At 40.1% G+C, this 20,709-nt stretch overlaps 1 protein-coding gene across 1 annotated transcript in view; it reads left to right on the plus strand.

Moving 5' to 3' along the window:
- The window catches only part of LOC134203853 (uncharacterized), a gene marked incomplete at its 3' end in the record, with an annotated part of 245,986 nt that overhangs the window by 196,186 nt on the left and 29,091 nt on the right, over nt 1–20,709 (plus strand). Inside the window, exon 4 of the mRNA XM_062678692.1 lies at nt 7,039–7,155. Within this exon, the coding sequence (XP_062534676.1) occupies nt 7,039–7,155 (117 nt within the window). The remainder of the gene's footprint in view (nt 1–7,038; nt 7,156–20,709) is intronic.

Below are 20,709 nucleotides of genomic sequence, written 5' to 3' on the forward strand. Positions count from 1 at the left end.
CATGTCATCCGCGATTCAAATAAATTGACTGGATCTGTTGAAAATCGTACGCCGGCTGTTACACCCGGCTCTCCGCATGACACCGTCTAGCGCAATGTTGAACAACAGGCACGAAAGTCCATCACCTTGTCTTAGTCCCCGGCGCGATTCGAACGAACTGGAGTGTTCGCCCGAAATCTTCACACAGTTTTGCACACCATCCACCGTTGCTTTGATCAGTCTGGTAAGCTTCTCAGGGAAGCTGTTCTCGTCCATAATTTTCCATAGCTCTACGCGGTCTATACTGTCGTATGCCGCCTTGAAATCAACAAACAGATGGTGCGTTGGGACCTGGTATTCACGGAATTTTGAAGGATTTGCCGTACAGTAAAGATCTGGTCCGTTGTCGAGCGGCCGTCAACGAAGCCGGCTTGATAACTTCCCACGAACTCATTTACTAATGGTGACAGACGACGGAAGATGATCTGGGATATCACTTTGTAGGCGGCATTAAGGATGGTGATCGCTCGAAAGTTCTCACACTCCAGTTTGTCGCCTTTCTTGAAGATGGGACATATAACCCCTTCCTTCCACTCCTCCGGTAGCTGTTCGGTTTCCCAGATTCTGACTATCAGTTTGTGCAGGCAAGTGGCCAGCTTTTCCGGGCCCATCTTGATGAGCTCAGCTCCGATACCATCCTTACCAGCTGCTTTATTGGTCTTTAGCTGTTGAATGGCATCCTTAACTTCCCTCAAGGTGGGGGCTGGTTGGCTTCCATCGTCCGCTGAACTGACGTAGTCATCTCCTCCGCTGCCTTGACTTTCACTGCCTGTACTCTCAGCGCCATTCAGATGTTCCTCGTAGTGCTGCTTCCACCTTTCGATCACCACACGTTCGTCCGTCAAGATGCTCCCATCCTTATCCCGGCACATTTCGGCTCGCGGCACGAAGCCTTTGCGGGATGCGTTGAGCTTCTGATAGAACTTGCGTGTATCTTGAGAACGGCACAGCTGTTCCATCTCCTCTCCTCTCGCGTTTCTTCTCCTGAAAAAGGCGGGTCTGCTGTCTCCGCTTCCGTCTATAACGTTCCACGTTCTGCCGGATACCTTGCTGCAGCGCGACCGCCCGCGCTGCGTCCTTCTCCTCCAGAATTTGTCTGCACTCTCCATCGAACCAATCGTTCCGTCGACTTCGTCTCACATCAGGTACGTCGGGTACGTTGTTCTCGGCTGCGTCGTTAATGGCTGCTTTGACTGTATTCCAGCAGTCCTCAAAAGGGGCCCCATCGAGCTCACCCTCTTCCGGCAACACTGCTTCGAGATGCTGCGCGTATGCAGTGGCGACATCAGGTTGCTTCAGTCGCTCTAGGTCGTACCGCGGCGGTCGTCGGTACCGAACATTGTTGATGACGGATAGTTTTGGGCGCAGTTTAACCATCACCAGATAGTGGTCAGAGTCGATGTTAGCGCCACGATATGTCCTGACGTCGATAATGTCGGAGAAGTGCCGTCTATCAATCAGAACGTGGTCGATTTGTGATTCTGTCTGCAGTGGTGATCTCCAGGTGTACCGATACGGGAGGCTGTGTTGGAAGTAGGTGCTGCGAATGGCCATATTCTTGGAGGCGGCGAAATCAATTAGTCGTAGGCCGTTTTCGTTCGTCAGCCGGGGAGCACTGAACTTTCCAATAGTCGGTCTAAACTCCTCCTCTTGGCCAACCTGAGCGTTCAAATCTCCTATGATGATTTTGACGTCGTGGCTTGGGCAGCTGTCGTACTCACGTTCCAGCTGCGCGTAGAATGCGTCCTTATCATCATCAGTGCTTCCGGAGTGTGGGCTATGGACGTTGATTATGCTGAAGTTGAAGAACCGGCCTTTGATCCTCAACCTGCACATTCTTTCATTGATCGGCCACCATCCGATCACGCGCCTTTGCATATCGCCCATCACTATGAAAGTTATTCCTAGCTCTTGTATGTTGCCGCAGCCCTGGTAGATGGTATGATTACCTCTAAACGTTTGCACTAATGATCCCTTCCCACAAACCACCTGCAGCGCTACGATGCCGAATTCACGGCCTTTGAGCACATCAGCGAGTAAGCGTGTGCTCCCTAAGTTGAGAGATTTGCAGTTCCACGTACCGAGTTTCCAATCGCTAGTCCCTTTTCGTAGGCAGTGGTCTTCTTTGATGGTTCCGGTCCGTATTCTCGTGAGTTTTTTAAAGGGTGACTTGCAGGGCCTGACATCAAACCCAATTTCCGGAAGACCATTCCTCCTTATTTCCGGTGGACCATGGTGCACAGTTTCACTTAGAGTCTCTCGCTGGCACTCGGACGAAATTTTGTTCAAGTCAGCATAACTTTGCGTAGAATGATCCGATTTTGATCAAATTGGAACCATCGGACGCAGAAACTCTTCTAGTATACTATCCTTATGCAAAACCTGAGATAGTCCCTTGGCCACCGGAGATGTTCCGGGTTTTCCGAGGGTTCAAGATGCATTTTTCCACCGCTTGTCATTTTTTGTGACGTTTACTTTCATCATGTTTTATACTTTGTCCAAAAACTAGAACTAATATGCCGACGAATGGTGGTAGATCGAGAATCCATCGAAACTACGCAGATATATGGCCATTTCCGTAAAAAACGCTCCCGGGAACATGATGAAATGATAACAGATCGGAATAATGCAAATATGAGTATCTAACTTCATGGCTTTGCGAGACGATGATAACAGAAATATTTCCAAAATGATAGTGTCCACTGCCACCCTTATAGCAGGTTCCAAGGGCCTTCCAGAAGGAGCCGGTTTTCGCACCATCTGGAACCATGCATATATGGGTGTCAAAATTCATGTTTTCCCAAGACGATGAATATAGAATCTTTATTAAAGATATATTTTATGGACTGTAATACTCTCTGGCCAATTTGTAACAGGTTCCGGATGTTCTGCGAAAGTGACATTTATTCAGGGTGTATGGCGAATCCCGCACCGTTTTCACGAAAATGGCCGTATCTCTGCGTATACCTAATGGATTTTCGACCTGCAGCCAGCATTGGTCAGCATATTAGTTCTAGTTTCTGGGGAAAGCATAAAACATGATGGCAGTAAACGTCACATAAAATGACAAGCAAAAGAAAAAAAATCGTTTTCAACATACCCTCAAAAAACCCGGAACACCTCCGGTGGCCAAGGACCTATCTCAGGTTTTGCATGGGGACAGTATACTAGAAGAGTTTCCGCGTCTGATGGTCTCAATTTTATCAAAATCGGATCATTCTACACAAAGTTATGCTGACTTGAACTTTGACAAAATTTTGCCAATCTCTACCTTTTTGTCTAACCCCTCCCTAGCAGCACACATGTTCCACTTAGGTTATTGCAACTCGTATGTGACCAGATTTAGTCACAAACAAGTTGCTGCAACCTATTTTACCTGACTTGTGCTGCTCGGGCTGTAGGTGACAATTTGTTGAGAAACTAAGAAACCGAACGTCAAAGACGAAACACAGAGTATATTGTGAACAACGCATAATGCAAATCCATATAGGTGAAAATTTGTTGAAACTAAGTAAAACATATTAATAACGCCACGCTCATTTAACCTCAAGTTGAGATTGAACAAGAGTAACCGAACTCGAACGTCAAAGACGAAACACAGAGTACACTGGGAAAAACGCATAATGCGAATTCATATAGGTGACAATTTGTTGAAAAACCAAGTCGAAAACATATTCATAACCCTACCCTTATTTAACCTCAAGTTGAGATCGAATAAAAGTAACCGATTATCTGGAGAAGAAAAAAAGTCAGCTACGCCATAGCTCCGATTAGCGCAATCCGTAATATTATTCTTAGCCAGATAACCAGCTGGCGACACCACACGGCTATCTAGGCTGTTCGTGGAGAGAAGTTGACATTGACTTTACATCAACTCTCAATGTGGTCGAACAGCCACAACAATAACAATTAACCACACAGTAACATTCCCTCCCTTCCCCAACTGACTGTAGGGACTTCTCCGGCTCCGCTATTGATCAACATTTGCGAGCTGCTGAAACGTGCACTTCGAGAAAAGATGGTTAATTCCAACCACTATTCACTTGGATCGTAGTGCAATTTGCACCAGCTCTGATCAATCACGGAGTAGCAACCATTGATATGTACATTCAGTCTAAGCTAAGCTGAGCGAACTAGCGTTTCAGTAGATCAACCCAACCCTAGCAGCCATTTTCGATGATGAATATGCCGACAGTGAAGACCTGGTTGAATCAGGTTTTGCAACCGCGCTGAAAAGTTGGTGCACTATGTCACGTCGCGGTGCACGGGTCGGTATCGGTCCCAGTCGACGACCGTGTAGTTTATTGCGGCGATGAGCTTCAGGTTCTTGCAAGCGATGGAGCCGTGTATGAAAATGTATGAAGAAACATCCAAAAACTGTAAATTGCAGTTGGACGACATAACTTAAGAAGAAGAACTATGATACTCACAACGCGCACTTGGAGTTTTCGAAAGGGAACCATCTATGGTGGGGTGCAGATGGCGGACGGTACGTTGGAGGAAGCGAATGAACCACGAGTTGCATCAGCTGCTGGGAGAACCATCCATCCTTCAAACCGCGAAAATCGGACGACTGCGGTGGGCCGGGCACGTAGCCAGAATGTCGGACATTAACATGGTTCATTTGAATCGTAGTGCAATTTGCACCAGCTCTGATCAATCACGGAGTATCAGGTATCAGAACGTCGGCTCAGGAGGCACGTTCTCCTCAGTTTGGGAGATTTGTGCCATCGCCTTCACTGGCTTTTCTCATCATTTACCTGACGGAAAAGGAAGTGAAAAATGGAAAGGAAGAGGAAGTCAAGTTGGAAAGGAGAATGAACAGGTTTCAGGAGAAGGAGGATACATTCAATACTACATACATGCGATACATTTTGTAAAACGCAATGAAACGCGAAGCATAAAATATGCTGGATAAATCAAACAATGCGAATGCATATAATATACCATTTATAGAAAAGCCAATTATGTAGACTCACGCGCATTAAATTAGGGACTAAATAGAGGTGTCACAAAAACACTGAGGACGTAACAATGGACGAACGTTAAAGACGAAGCACAGAGTACACTGTGAAAAACGCATAATGCGAATCTATATAGAGATTGAATAAGAGTAGCCGATTATCTCGGAGAAGCAAAAGGTCAACTTCGCCATAGCTCCGGTTAGCTCAGCGAGGGCTCAATACTGTGAAGGGGGCCCTGGTACTTCACAGGCTCCGTTTGCGGTCAGTTTCTTATTAGACCCCTAACCATTCATTCCTAGGCACGGTAAGCATAACGCAGCATCACACCGAGAATTGAGGGTCACCTGTATGGTGGTCTTTTACCACTGGAACAGGCAATCCGTAATGTTATTCTTAGCCAGATAATCAGCTGCCGACACCACACGGCTATCTAGGCTGTTCGTGGAAAGAAGTTGACATTGACTTTACATCAACTCTCAATGTGGTAGAACAGCCACAACAATAACAATAACCACACAGTAACATTCCTCCCTTCCCCAACTGACTGTAGGGACTTCTCCAGCGTGGGACGTGCACTTCGAGAAAAGATGATTAATTCCAACTACTATTCACTTGGATCGTAGTGCAATTTGCACCAGCTCTGATCAATCTAGGAGTAGCAACCATTGATATGTACAGTCTGTCTAAGCTAAGCTGAGCGAGCTAGCGTTCCAGTTGACCAGCCAAATCTTAGCAGCCATTTTCGATGATGAATATGCCAACAGTGAAGGCCTGGTTGAATCAAGTTTTGGAACCGTGCTGAAAAGTTGAAACAGTTGGTGCAATATGTCACGTCGCTGTGCACGGGTCGGTATCGGTCTCAGTCGACGACCGTGTAGTTTATTGCAGCGATGATCTTCAAGTTCTTGCAAGCGATGAAGCCGTGCTCGAGGTGAACCAAGTACAGCTGATCCCGATACTCGTCTTGTCGTGACGAGCGATTTTGTGGATGACGACGGGCTTGAATCCGCAACCCTCCAGCTCGGTAATGAGCTCTTGGTCATCCATATCGTGGAGTCCACGCATCAAAGCCTTGAGCGGCTTCGTGTCGGGGAGGTCATGAATGAAGTAGTCATACATGTGTACCTGAAGGAACTCCACGACAGACTTGTGATGATCCTTATTTGATGGCATCACCTTCACTGCAAAGTCGTAATGTGCAGTTTAGGCCCCTGGTAATTGGATGGCGGAGATTTGGGCGCAGGTCCATCGAATCGCCCTTGGTCGGAGCTGCGGCAGCTGGGGTTGCTGCTTCTTACGTTTTACCAGCGTCGTCAAGTAGTAACAACGAGAACACGGTGCTTGACATAATATTTTTGGGGGGGTTTCCCTCACCTCCATTTGGGGTGCGCTTTGGCACCTTGCCAGTAGTGACCAAGTCGGTCACCGCGTCTCCCATGATTGGCCCGGGAGGAAATACCGACGAGGCGAACACGAAAAAACAGACGATGAACGATGAAACGATGAAAACTTGAAAATAATGCGCGAGCAAAACGCACGACCGATCGTGCTGCTGTCTCGAACTGGAATTTACAATTTGAGATCAAATGAATCTGCTCCACGTAAACTTGGGCAAAATGGGGACATTTTTTATTGGTGCTTGGTGCGTTTTAGCAACACTCCGGCCATGTGTCCGATTCCTGGTTTTATGTGAGTGATTATGTATCCGAAGAATGAAGAACATATAAGTAACCAGTGATGAAATTCTTGTACATAAAAAATCACGGTAATAAAGATTTAAAAAACAAATCAATAAAGTACCCAATAAACAATATAGTTCGCCAAATCGGCCATAAACTGTTACTTTAAATGTTTATAACTTTTTATGTAGCCGTATATTAACCCTATTTGGCGGTGTGGCGAAATAAGTGCTAATGATTACTTCGGATTGTCTAATGCACATGTGATAAGAAAATATTAAGAGTTCTAATACAAGTTAATTAAGTAGAACAGTGTTTAGAGAAATTGAATCTACTCATGACCTTTCTCATTACAGGTTTCGTGGATACGGCATCGAGATCTTCACTTGCTGACGGTAGGCAAAGCCACCTACACCTCCGATCAGCGGTACCAAAGTGTGCATAACCCCGCGTTAGACGACTGGTCACTGAAGGTAAGTTCTATATGCGCACAGATTTCCTGAATTCGAGAGACTATGGCAACCTTCACGAAACGTCTTGAATTAATGGGTTGGCGAAACAATACCTCAGTTCAGTTCAGTTGACGAACGTAGCCACGCGCTGTCTAAATTGATACATTCTCGGAAAGGATTAATATCTTATTCCACCGGTGGCTCGTTTCATTTTCCGCTTCCATTGAAAATCATCCAACCCAAAGCTCCACTGAGGGAGCGAAAGAGGAAATTGAAGCCAAAATCTCGCTCAAACAGCTCGGCAGATTTGATAGGCAGAATGTATCAGTCAGCAAAGCGCATGAAACAATATCCGCACCGGTAGTGAAAGTAGGGTTAATAACAATCCAAAACGAAAAACTGGAGCGCAATTTGTTTTGTTTTCTCATTTTTTTGAGTTTTCATTTCAGCATGACACAAATTTAACCAAAATTATCCATTTTACAAACGTTGTTGATATACGAACGCTCTTTTCGTATCTAGTTAAAGTCGACTATCTAGTATTTTTTAAAGCACATTTTCACTTGTTCATTAACAAGTTTTAATCAACAGCTGAATACTATTTACAATTTAAGCAATACAATAACGGGTATGTTTCTTGGAGAACTTTGTATGTACACGCAGATAAAGTGTGGAGCCGCGTGGTGCATTGTCAGTTTGCCGCGTATCGCGACTCGTGAAGCATTTTGCTTCACAAAATTATTATGTTCCAATTGCGTTAAATTATAGCTTTTCTTTCTTCTATTGGCGGCTGTTATTCCACAACTTCTGTCAACAAATTTAGCTAATTTGGGAACCAGTTTGGCTACATGTACGACATTTTACTTCTGGGATATTAATCGAGCCTCTTTCTGCATGATGTAAATTGGCTTCAAAAATTCTGGAGGCGTTTTCAATCATTCTCCTTTGTGTGATAACATTCTTCGGGTTGCTTCTGAATACCGACCATAAACACCTCATTTCATCACGGGTGAGTGCGCCTTTGTTAATTTTTTTTATACGACCACGCAAATGAGAGACAGGTGTTGCCTCGAAGGAAGTTGATTTGGTATTATTGTCCAGCCCTCGCATTTTACGACAACTTTTCCCGGCGGACCTAACACCGACCGGAAGCATTAATTAGCGTTGTTAAACACGACACGGACCCTCGATAACGGAAGGAAGCGGTTGTTTTCGGAGGGGAGGAATTTTAAATCATGACTGTGTTCCGCCGTGGGGGAGTTGGCAGGACTTGGAAACAGGAAATTTCGTGCTTGTGGCAGGGATTTAGGCAGAGGATTTTTGCTCACTTTTTACTTAATCTTCTGCCATAACAGGAAGACTGTATTTGGAAATGCACAGACACGATTTTGTGCCGTATTCTTCATTAATCCTCCTTTTTAAGAACACTGTTCCTAAGAGTTATTTTGCTCTTAATTCTTCAAGAAAAGTGTAGATTTTTAGTTTATGGATCATCTACAAAACTAGCTAACGCCTTTTTGAGACTTGAAACCAAATTTGAAGTTTGAAAGTAATGAGTAAAGCTTTACGGAATATAATTTTGTTTTATCTATGCCAATCGTAAAAAAATACGATAACTCGCGAAAAATCAATGATTTAATAACATACATATAATTTATAAGCGACGAAAGAAACGTTATAAAAACACACCTCTTTGTTTATTCTAATTTGAGTTCTAACAAGAAATTGATTCATTAGCACGAGTAAAATTTATAGCACTCTGATGTTCAGTAGAGTGATTCAAATTTTGACTTTTTCGCCCCCCTATCCTTAAACGTTGACTTTTGCTATTAAAATTATCGTTCCAAATTATTAGCTAATTTGGAAGTAATTTGACTGAGCATATGCTGTTTGAAGTTTGTTTGAAAATTAATATGAAAACAGTAACTTTTGTGGAAAACCGATCCGCAACTGTACCCAACAAGCTCTAAAAATACATGAATACATTCCCAATAGTAAGTAGTAAGAGAACAGGGCGTCTCTGTTGCGAAACAATACCGATTCAATACGAATGGGTCATATATGACTAGGGTGGTCGGTATTGGTCATTTTTGACAAATACCGGTATTCGGTATTTGGTAGAGTCAATACCGGTAATACCGGTAAAATACCGGTTTTTGTGAAAATTTCAGGTTTTAAATGAAAAACTTTCGATTTGGACTTTTGAATGAAAAGCAATATTTGTTGAAAAACTTCGAATGTTAAAATCATTGTTTGTTGAGCTGGGCAAAGCGGAACTTAGGTAATTAATTGGTTTATAATTAACATACATCTCCCAATCTGCATTGGATTTTGTTGGCAATGTTGCCAACTACTGAGAATCCCTCCTTTAGTTCAACCGAAGTTAGACGAATGGTTCCAAAGCCGTCAAAAAGTGTGGAATACTTACCCTTAATCCTTTCAGAGGCATCTTCTTCGGACCGATCTTCAAGAATGGTTCGTTATCTCAGTTTCAACGACGGTCAAGGGCCGAAAACCTCATTAATAAAGACAATAAAAAAAAATTCAACGATCATATCAGGAATGATTAGACGCTTCAATATATTGTCCGCTTTCTTAATCAAAGTAGCCTTAGATGTCTTGAAGAAAATCGTTTCAGATCAATTGCTTTACGGCAGAATTATCCAAAAAAGCAAAAATATCGTGCAGAACTCACGGCAGAGTAAGTTCCACAGCAGTTCGAACAGTTTCGAGGGTTTAAATTTTTTCCCCAACCGCCAAAAAATCATCACTGTAGTTTAATTCAGATTAAAGCTTCAACTCATAGATCCGTTTGAGCATAGATAACATACTATTCCAGCGTGCTTTGGGATCAACCACTAATTTGAATTATTTTCCGAATTCAGAACGGACATATTTTTGCAGCAAATCGTTTTTCACGTTTTTCTGAGAAACACTACTATGGCTCAGTGATGAACTCTTGTAATAAGAAATGTAAAAATCACTTTGATAAAGATAAAAAAAAACTACTAAGGCACGTACCTTTTTCACAATTTCATTTATTGCTAGAAAATTCTTGACGATGTCAACAATGTTCATTGAAGAAAAAAGTCATTGGCTGTTTGACACATGGCTAAGAGAATGAAGCAACATGTATGATTAGTGACGATGATGATCGATTTTTGCTGTAGGTGAATTTTGTCAATGATGCTTACTTAGGCAAAGGTTCAATCATGCGCGCATTGAATTGTTGTATTTTTTGCACAATGAGTCTTTAATGCTTGTAGCTGAATATCTCTCCCACCTATGCTGGATTTCCTATTTATATGGGATAGATATGCGATTACATGAAGTTTAGCTGATATATGTAGGTGAAAACTATTCGGGATTTTTTATTCTGACAGCGAAATTTGAAATAAGGTACACTGGGGGAAGTGGAAAAGGAAAAATCGATAGTGCATGTTTGAATTAGTGTAAAACCAGTTTAAATGATTTAAATGCGTTCAATCAAAATGGGCTATCAAAAACAGTCAATTTTGCACCAACTGTGCGGTAATTCATACCATTTTGGTCGCATGGAACTTATGGAAATAGATTTTAAAATTAGGAGTTATTTTTCCACTTACCCTAGTGGGATGGGGTAAGTGGAAAACCCATGTTGCCTTGACCTTCAATAGTGATGAGTAGTTACATATAACTAAAATCAATACGATAATTGCCCTGAGTATCTTTTGTGGAACATTTTCTTTACCTTAACGGAATAGATCCTCAAGGAATTCTCGTAATAGCTAGAAGAGGGCTGGTTTTGCCTTCTCGGACACTAAGTGTACGTAAAGTCTATATGTTCGCCCCAAAGATGAACATTTTAAAGGAAAAATGGGACTTACAGGGTTATAAACTAATCAACTTAGTTTAACGAATTGAGATGATGTCTGTATGTGCGTATTTGTATGTATGTGTGTTCGCAAAGCACATACAAAATTATCAGCTATTCTTAAGCACTTGTCCTTAACCGATTTGTTCGCAAAAAACATTGCATTCAACGGCGAAACTTGTTAGGAATAAAAATTAATGTGAATTATACAATATATTTACCTATCAGTGCTATTTTTAACTTTCTTATATATTTTTTTCATATGGAAAACATGTGAAAGGCATCAGTACCGATAGGTGGATTAATCAGGCATTATCTCATTTATATGAGTCCAATCACCACTGGAATCACAATGATAACAAAGAAGGAACATATTAAGATTCACAGCTATCGAAATAAACCCTGGAAGGAAGAAAAAATTGCGTGATTAGAACATTATCCACTTTCCCCACAGTGTTTGATACCTGGGGTAAGTGTAAAATCTTTGAATTATTTGCTTTCTTGGTACAAACCACTACCAATTGAATGGGATTAGTTTAATTGTATTGTAATGGTCACCTGTGATATAAATTCACTTGTAAAAAGAACAATTGGTGCAAATAAGAATTGATTTTATGAATGCAAATATCAATTTTTCGCGAAACCTAAAATTACAGTTCAAGCGTTAACCGTGTTAGTGTATGTATTATACAAATTTCAACATAGTATTAGTGTGAGCATCAAAGTATAACATTGCATGATGCTATGATGTGGTAAAAACTGTAAAGTATGTACAATTCCAATTTTTCGAGTCGATTTTTACACTTACCCCCTTTTTCCACTTCCCCCAGTGTACCTTACCGAAAATACCGGTATTTTCCGTCTCTAAAACCGGTATTTTCGGTATTCAAAACTGGCCGGTAATACCGGTATTACCGGTTTCGGTACTACCGGTTAGACCACCCTATATATGACCCAAGACGAAAATCAGCTGTCAAAAATCAGTTTTAAGAGATAGAGCCTTGCTTTCCTCAGCAAAAATGTTCAAAATTAACTGCTCCACCCAGGAAAAATATTGCACAGGTCAGGTTACGGGCACTACGATGATCTAGAGCATCCAAACTATCCTTGAGTTGTAATTTTGATGTTCATGTTAATCAACACCATACTTTAACATATTCTTGTTAAAAATTGAAATTGAAATGCTCAATGATGAAATTCTGCGCCTGCCCAGCGGTATAACAGATCTTTTTCAATATCTACGATACTCCAAACCGTCCTTGAATTCAGATCTTAATATTCAAATCGATCAACATGAAGATCTTCGATGTTCTTACTAGTTCTATGAGTTGGAATAGCTTCAAGGTACCTCGTAACACCATTACAGACACACCACAGAACTCGATCAATATATACGACATTCCAAACTATCCTTGAGTACAGATCTTAATGTTTAAATCAATCAACATGAAGATCTTTGATGTCTCAACTTTTTTTATGAGTTGGAATAGCTCCACGGGACTTCAAAATACCATTACAGACACATTACAGAATTTGTTTAATACCTACTTTCGAATGATCGGCTGTTTATTGTTATTTTAACTTAAAACGGCTACGCAGTCTTTGAGGATTAAAACAAGATTTATATTTGTCCAACATTTGGACACGGAGTTGGTGTCTTCATCATAGGAAAAATATTATGCTTGTTCCTTGTCTAATGTTTGGTCTTACAATAACTGTCTGGTTTGGATATTTGTGGTACATTATTTTGGAAACACTCGACTTCGAGTCAAGTACGAGACACTGAAGACGGCCTTACTGTTGAGGTCGAAATACGTATCTGTCAAGATACAATTAAGTGGTGGAATTCAATGGGATTGTATAAACTCGTCTTATGACAGGTATTTTTATGAGTTGGAATAGCTCATTTATGGTATCGTAGATATTCTGGGAATGTTATGATTTGTATATACTGGTATGATGATATCCCGTGGGGCCTCACCAACTAACTCACAAGCTCATGAAAAGCCCTATGAATCACCCTGTTGATCTTGTAGACCTCCAATATCTGAACTCAAGAATGATTTGGCGTATCGTGGGTATTCCGGGTATGTTTTATTATGTATATACTACAATTGTAATGATGTCAAATTGGACTTCATCAACTAACACACAAGCTCGGAAACCTATGAATCACCCTGTTGATCTTGTAGACCTCCAATATCTGAACTCAAGAATGATTTGGCGTACCGCAGGAACTTTGAGAATGTTGTAATTTGTGTATACTGGTGCAATGATGTCCCCTGGGGTTGCTCCAACTATCATACAAGCTCAAGACTCTATGTCCTTGGTGTTGTAGACCTCGGATATCTGGACTCAAGAATAGTTTGGAGTACCGTAGCTATCCAGGGAATGTTGAATTTTTTATATACTGATGTAATGATGTCCCGTGGGGCTTCTTCAACTAACACACAAGCTCGGGAATCTTTTGAATTACTCTGTTGATCTTGTACACCTCCAAGATCTGATCTCAAGAACGGTTTGGAGTACCATAGCTATTCTGAGAATGATGATTTTTTTAAATACTGATGTAATGATGTCCCATGGGGTTTATACAACTAACACACAAGCTGAGGAACCTATCAATCACTCGGTTGGTGTTGTAGACCTCCAATATCTGAACTCAAGAATGGTTTGGCGTACCGCAGGAATTCTGAGAATGTTGTGATTTGTGTATATTGGTATAATGATGTCCCGTGGGGTTGCTCCAACTATCACACAAGCTCAGGACCCTATGAATCACTCTGTTGGTGTGGTAGACCTCCAATATCTAAACTCAAGAATGGTTTGGAGTACCGTAGCTATCCAGGGAATGTTGTATTTCTTATATACTGATGTAATGATGTCCCAAAGGGGCTTCTCCAACTAACACACAAGCTCGAGAACCTATGAATCACCCGGTTGGTCTTGTAGACCTCCAATATCTGAACTCAAGAATGATTTGGAGTACCACAGGAACTCTGAGAATATTGTGATTTGTGTATACTGGTATAATGATGTCCCGTGGGGTTGCACCAACAGTCACACAAGCTCAGGACCATATGAATCACTCTGTTGGTGTTGTTGACCTCCAAGGTCTGATCTCAAGAACGGTTTGGAGTACCATAGCTATTCTGAGAATGTTGATTTTTTTAAATACTGATGTAATGATCTACAACTAACACACAAGATGAGGAACCTATCAATCACTCGGTTGGTCTTGAAGACCTCCAAGATCTGAAATCAAGAATAGTTTGGAGTACCGTTGATGTTCTGGTAACACTGCGATTTGATAAAAATAGTTTAATTGTAACTCAAGTACCATTGTCAACTTCATATTAGGATTGAGGCCCCGTAAAACGCTTTGTTGTTTATGTAGATCATCAAGTTCTGTACTCAAGAAGGGTTTGGAAGCCCTAAAAGATATAAAAAAAAATTTGCCCCCATATTTCTACTTTTTTAGTTTGCATCCGTTTTTGAAGCAGTATGTCCAAAATTTATGTTGAAATACGATGAACATAAAATCCGTCAACCGTCTAAGACGAATTAAGTACTCTCCATTTAATTCCACTAGTTAATTTTCGTTATCTTTGCAGATACGTATTTCGACCACAACTGTGTGGTCGTCTTTAGTGTCTCGTACTTGACTCGACTTGAAGAAAACAATCGCAACTTACACTATTTATACTACGCCAGGTACCTAATCTAATCTTATTTGCCTACTTTATTAAAGAGCTTAATATATTTGTCTACTTTATTTACCTATACAGTAAATTACTTTATTGCTTAGGTAGAAACTTGAAGAGCCAAGAGCTGCCATTTCCCTGATCCTTATTCAACAGCGCTGTTTGTACCTGTCGGTGGATTTCCAAACTCTCAGCTACATCGAGTTTCCATGGGGAAGAGACATTTCTTAAGATTTTAATATTTGATGCCGTAATTGGAACCGTAAACCGAAACTCTTTTCAGCGGCTCCTCGATCGGTGTCAGCGTTGTATGTCCATTTCGTCGTAGGGTCCTTTCCTTCTTGTTGATGATCGCTCGTATAGTCCTCTCCTGGTATCCGTTGATCTTCGCTGTTTCCAAGATGTATTGTAGTTCCTTCGTTTTTCCTTCTTCGCTCAGGGGTATTGTCTGCATCCTGTGGATCATATGATGAAATGCTGCCATTTTATGTTGGTACGAATGGTTCGATGTATATGGGATGACTCTCATGGTGTTCGTGGGCTTCCTGTAGATTTCGAGGCTCAATGTTGTATTTGCTTCCCTGATGACTAGTAGATCCAAGAAAGGTAGTTTACCTTCTTTTTCCTCTTCGAAGGTAAATTTGATGTCCTTATGCACGTTGTTTATTGCTTCCAAAATCCTGGGTAGATCCTTTCGGTTGATGATGCTGAAAATGTCGTCGACGTATCTCCACCACTTCTGGGGTAGTATTCCTTGTTCTTGTAGGTTGTTCTCCAGATTCGCCATAAACAGTTCGCACAAAAACGGTGATAGCGGATTTCCCATCGGTGCTCCTTTCGTCTGTTTGTAGTAGTTGCCACGAAATGTGAAGTAGTTCTCCGTCATGCTTAGCCTTGCCAGATTTAGGTACATCTTCACCTTTCCTCGCCATGTTCTTTCCATCCTTTGTGTTAGCAGCCAATCCTCTAGAAGATTCAGAGCATCTTTCACTGGAACGCTAGGGAACAATGCCGCTACGTCGAATGATACCATTATGTCCTCTTCTTCGATGTGTCCTGATTCCAACAGCTTCTGGGCGAACTCCTGGGTGTTGATGACTGACCTGCTGGGGAATGGTTTCGGAATACTTTGGAACTCCTTTACCAACCATTTGGCTATGTTTTGGGTAGGGGAACCCACTGATGAAACTATCTCTCGCATCTCCTTGCCGGGTTTATGGATTTTTTGTAGTCCTTTAAATCTAGGTAGAACCGGGTTTACTGTCTTTACTCGGGCTTCTCCGATGATCGCCTTACACTCCTTTATTGTTTTGTCCGTGAGTCGTATTAATCCTGGTAGCGGATCCACTCTCAAATGTCTATAAGGTCCTCCGTTGATTTTCGTCGTCATCTATTCGTCGTAGTCCTCTTTATCCATTACCATTACTGCATTTCCCTTATCGGCTTTTACGTAGTATACTGGTTTTTCCTTACAGCCTATTCAGATTGGGCTATTTATGAGTTTGTTAAGTGAGAGGGTATCCAATTATTACGAGGTGTTAATATATGCAGCAAGATAATATATCTTGACGTTTCCATGTTTCCTCATTTGCACGCTAATACAGGGTTGAACTCAAGGAGAGTTTTAAAATTTAATTTGCGAAATCAAGCAATTGTGTGGCGACAATCAAACATTTTTTTCTGAACAAAGTTTCTACGAAAAAAAAATATAAAAAAAAATATGAAAAGGGATTTTCGAAGAATATTTGAAGCTCTCATTAAGGATAATGAGCGAAGCTACATTCATTAGTTGGGTGCGCCGTTATTCGGGGAATCAGACTATTCCTCAATTTATTTTTAAGTTTAAAAAGTATTTTGATTCTGTACTATGATCGAACGGAGATTTGATAGAAAAATTTAGATACTTTTGGGAATTCTCACAAATAAATAAAAAAGGACGATTGGACCAATTTTCAAGAAATATTATCGAACTAAAATGTATTTCCACCAGTATCTCCATGTATGAAGGGCAACTCAGCAATTTAATTTTTTTTTCAAAAATGGAAACTGAACCATTGCGTTCTACTCGACAATCAATGATACAGCTTCTAACAAAATCGAATCGTGTGAATGTGATATAATTTAAACTGGATTTTGGATGAATTAATGCATTACCAATCCATGTTTTATTTAAGGTTATTCTACTTTATATATTCATCCAATTCAAATCGTACAGTTGTTCCACGTGAAAAATGTTGAAATCCAAAGTATATTAAGCCATTCAAGGAGCAGAATTGAAACAATTTATGAAATCATGTTTATTCATCAAATATATTCGTTTTACAACCATTCCTACGTTTTAAATTGTCTTCCGCATTGGCCCTTGAACTTTGAAAATTTATTCGATTTGTTCTATTAAATCTAGGTTTAAGTTAAATACTTCATGTTAATTCTAGAGAGCATCTGTTTTTTAAACAATTCATGTTGAATAAGTGGAGAATAAATAATTATCATCATTATTTTTCATCATATGAAATGCTTTCCACAAAACCATCACAATCCGAGTTATTCTTCAGCGCTCAGAAGATTTCCATCTAACATGCATTCGACCCTGCTGCGACAGAAAGAGCATGACTGTCAACTACGAAACGAAATGAAAACAGAGAGAATTTTCTCTCTGGCAAAGAGAGCGTGACGCTTGTCAGTTTTGTTTTGTTGAATTTCTCCCTGCATTCCAGTTAGAACGAAAGCTCTCTCGTAATAATTGTTCGTAATAAATTCTTTTTAGTGGGTGTCTTTTGACAGCGCAAAATGTATGGAATATTACGTAAATAATGACATCATAAAGCGTATTTACCCTGAAACGCCAATTATTATGTCATTAATGGCGTAATCTGAATAGTAGGCCATTAAGCTCCTTTAGAATCCGCCTTTCGTCATGGCTCGTTGTCCCGTGCCTAGGGATGAAACGATACCACTAAGGTATCGATACTTTTACTTTCAAGTAGTATCGAATAAAAGTATCGATACCACAAAGGTATCGAATTAAAAATATCGATACCTACTTGTATCACATGAGTACTCATCAATTCGAAGTAAATTTATTTTGTCACTCACAAGTAGTCATTCATAATTTATGTTGAATGAAACACTGAATAGTGAAAGGTTTAAGCACTTTCCATTACTATTTGTCCATCGATTTTACAATTAACTTATCTCGATAGTGTGTAAAAAGCGAACACATTTTAGATGTAAGCGAATTGTTATTTAAATCATTATATTTATAGTTGCCGTATTTTTTAATTCATGTTCATATAGACGTAAAATTCTGAATAATTAGAAAACAGCTGCAAATATTAGTACAGATCCAATAGTACCCAAGATATTTGAGTAATTTATTGTCGACTTTGAGGAAATTCTGGATCGGTCACAAATAAGTGCTAAGCAGCAAAAAATACTTGTCATAAGACGAGTACTATTTCATTCGACTCCACTACTTTATTGTATCTTTGACAGATACGTATTTCGACCTCAACAGTCGGGCCGTCTTCAGTGTCTCGTACTTGACTCGACTTAGGTACAATAAAGTAGTGGAATTAAATGGAATAGTACAAACTCGTCTTAAGACAAGTAAATATTCCACTAAAAGCTTAAAATAATGTTCGTAGCAAAAAATAAATACTTGAACGTATTTATGCGATTTAAATACTAGCATTCAAAAGATTTTTACGAAAAAATATGAGTGTTTCTATTTAAGTTTATAATATTTAATAGATTTTGAATGGAGTACTCAATTGATTCAACTACTTCAATTCGATACTTACTTGGTATCGGTATGAAAGTATCGATTCCAAAAGTACTTGGTATCGAATCAGAAGTATCGAGTATTTACTCGTATTTACTTGTATCGATTCATCCCTACCCGTGCCGCCCTTCTTTGATGGCGTCTGCCACGATGTTCCTCGCTGTATTTTGATCCTGTTGCTCGATGTTTCGGGAAATCGCTGTCTCCATGTCCACGATGATCTGTTCCACGTCTGATTTCTGTGTGATCGCATACCCCAGTCCCTTGTTGAGGTGAGCTAGTTGTTCCTCCGTAAACTGCTGTGTCGAACGGTTCACAACGAATCCTTCGATGATCTGTACGGTGGGTTTGTCAGTACGGATTTCCTCTGCTGATTTCACTCGCAAGTTGTTCAGTTTTTTCCTGTGCAGTCTCCGCTGGAGTCTCTGGAGAGTGCTTAATTCGTCTTAGACGGTTGAATACATTCCACTAAAAAGCTTTATATATTTTTCATAAAATCCGTATTGAATCGGTTAATGCTGGCATGAAAAGTTATTACAAAAATACTGAATCGGGGGAAATTAAATTTAACACATAAAAGAATAACACCAATATCCAAGGGGCAAGTAACTCTAAACTTTGCTATAATATTATTCATTGTCTAGCAATAGTACTTCGTGATATTTCTAGTATCCATGATTTTCGTCAAACAAAGAAACGGTTGCTAGTTCGGTTGTTATGGCGTTTGTCAGTTAGTTGATGAAACACAGTGCTCTCCCGTATTAGAAACACCTGATTTCTACCTTCTACAGATTCTAGAAAACTTTCAAACCGCATTTTATAATTCCAATGCCATCAAGCCAAAACATGGACCCTAAAGTTTGCTCAAAAAGTAATAGTAATAGAAATAGTTGTTCAGTGATTTTTTAAGAATTTAAAGGAGACTGAAATCATGTGTTGCCTAAAACTGGGTGAACTGTATCGACTGGGTGACGTTGTGTTTCATGCTTTCTCAACCAGGGCTCTTCGATCAATTTACCGTAGATACAACGTAGTTTTTCGCTAGTATTTATTAGTATTTCTGGATACTGCCAAAAGTTTAGAGTTAGTTGCCCCTTGCCAATATCAATAATGACCATTTTTGTTTTCTTCATAACCTCGCTTACAAAAGGCTGATCGCTTCGCAACAACAACTGACTTTCAGCTTAAGAAGTATTATATGAAGCTGATTTATTTATTTTATTTAAAAAACGTAAAAAACGCCGATCCGAATATCGTCAGTGGTGGCATTTGTCGGAATTCAGCTCGGTGAGGGCGTTCTCGGCGTCACGCCGCCGGTAGCATGAATAGGCATCGTATTTTTTGTTGCATTTGATTCCCGAAAATTTTTCATGTTTTTCTTGGAATTTTTCCTGAACTTTGGAAGGAACATTCAACGAATTTCCACAAAAGAATAATATTAGGTAATGAACTTGTTGGCTGCAATACTGCTCGGCATGCTGTACTATGTTAATGCGTTTTGCGCTGATTTTGTTTTGATTTCTCACAACAAATTGAGGTTCTTTGGATTCTGAGATAATTATGACCTTCACTGGTATAGTAAAACGTATGGGCCACATCACCGAACGTTCTTTCACATAAGTGGCGATTTCTATAGCAATTTCCTTCACGATATTCAAATGACGCGTGCACAATCAAATTGCATCAAAATAAAAATTTGAAAGGTCTTTAATAGACCTGTGGATGACATATTAATGACATAAACAACCGTTATAGGGGGTGAATAGGGGAGCGAAAAAGTCAAAATTTGAATCACTCTACTGTATAGGTATAACATTTGGAGATACTGTAATATCCCGTTTTTATCACCCATCTGGTGATTTTTGGGGTGATAAAAAAATTGAAAAAAAAATTCATTCGCGTTCGAAAAAACGTCCGATCGATGCAAAGGTGGATTTTAGAAAAGTGATTCATCTGCAATAAATATCTCTGTTAGGCTTAAGATTCCAAATTAAGTGACATCAAGTTCAACTGAATGTTGCTCCAGTACATATAAAATTACAAAATATTATCTGTTTGGGAAAAGGTAAGCTTAATAGTATTGCGTATTATCTTATTAATTGCCGTTATATGGTCAAAAGAACCAACATCCCATAACATAACAGCTTCTTAGCAACGAATCACTTAATGCTTTGTGATCGACTTCAGTCATTAGTCACAGTCGGTAATTCCTTGTCCCATGTTGCGTTTCTACC

Source organism: Armigeres subalbatus, unplaced genomic scaffold (assembly GCF_024139115.2).
Source record: "Armigeres subalbatus isolate Guangzhou_Male unplaced genomic scaffold, GZ_Asu_2 Contig264, whole genome shotgun sequence".
In the NCBI taxonomy this organism is placed as follows: domain Eukaryota; kingdom Metazoa; phylum Arthropoda; class Insecta; order Diptera; family Culicidae; genus Armigeres; species Armigeres subalbatus.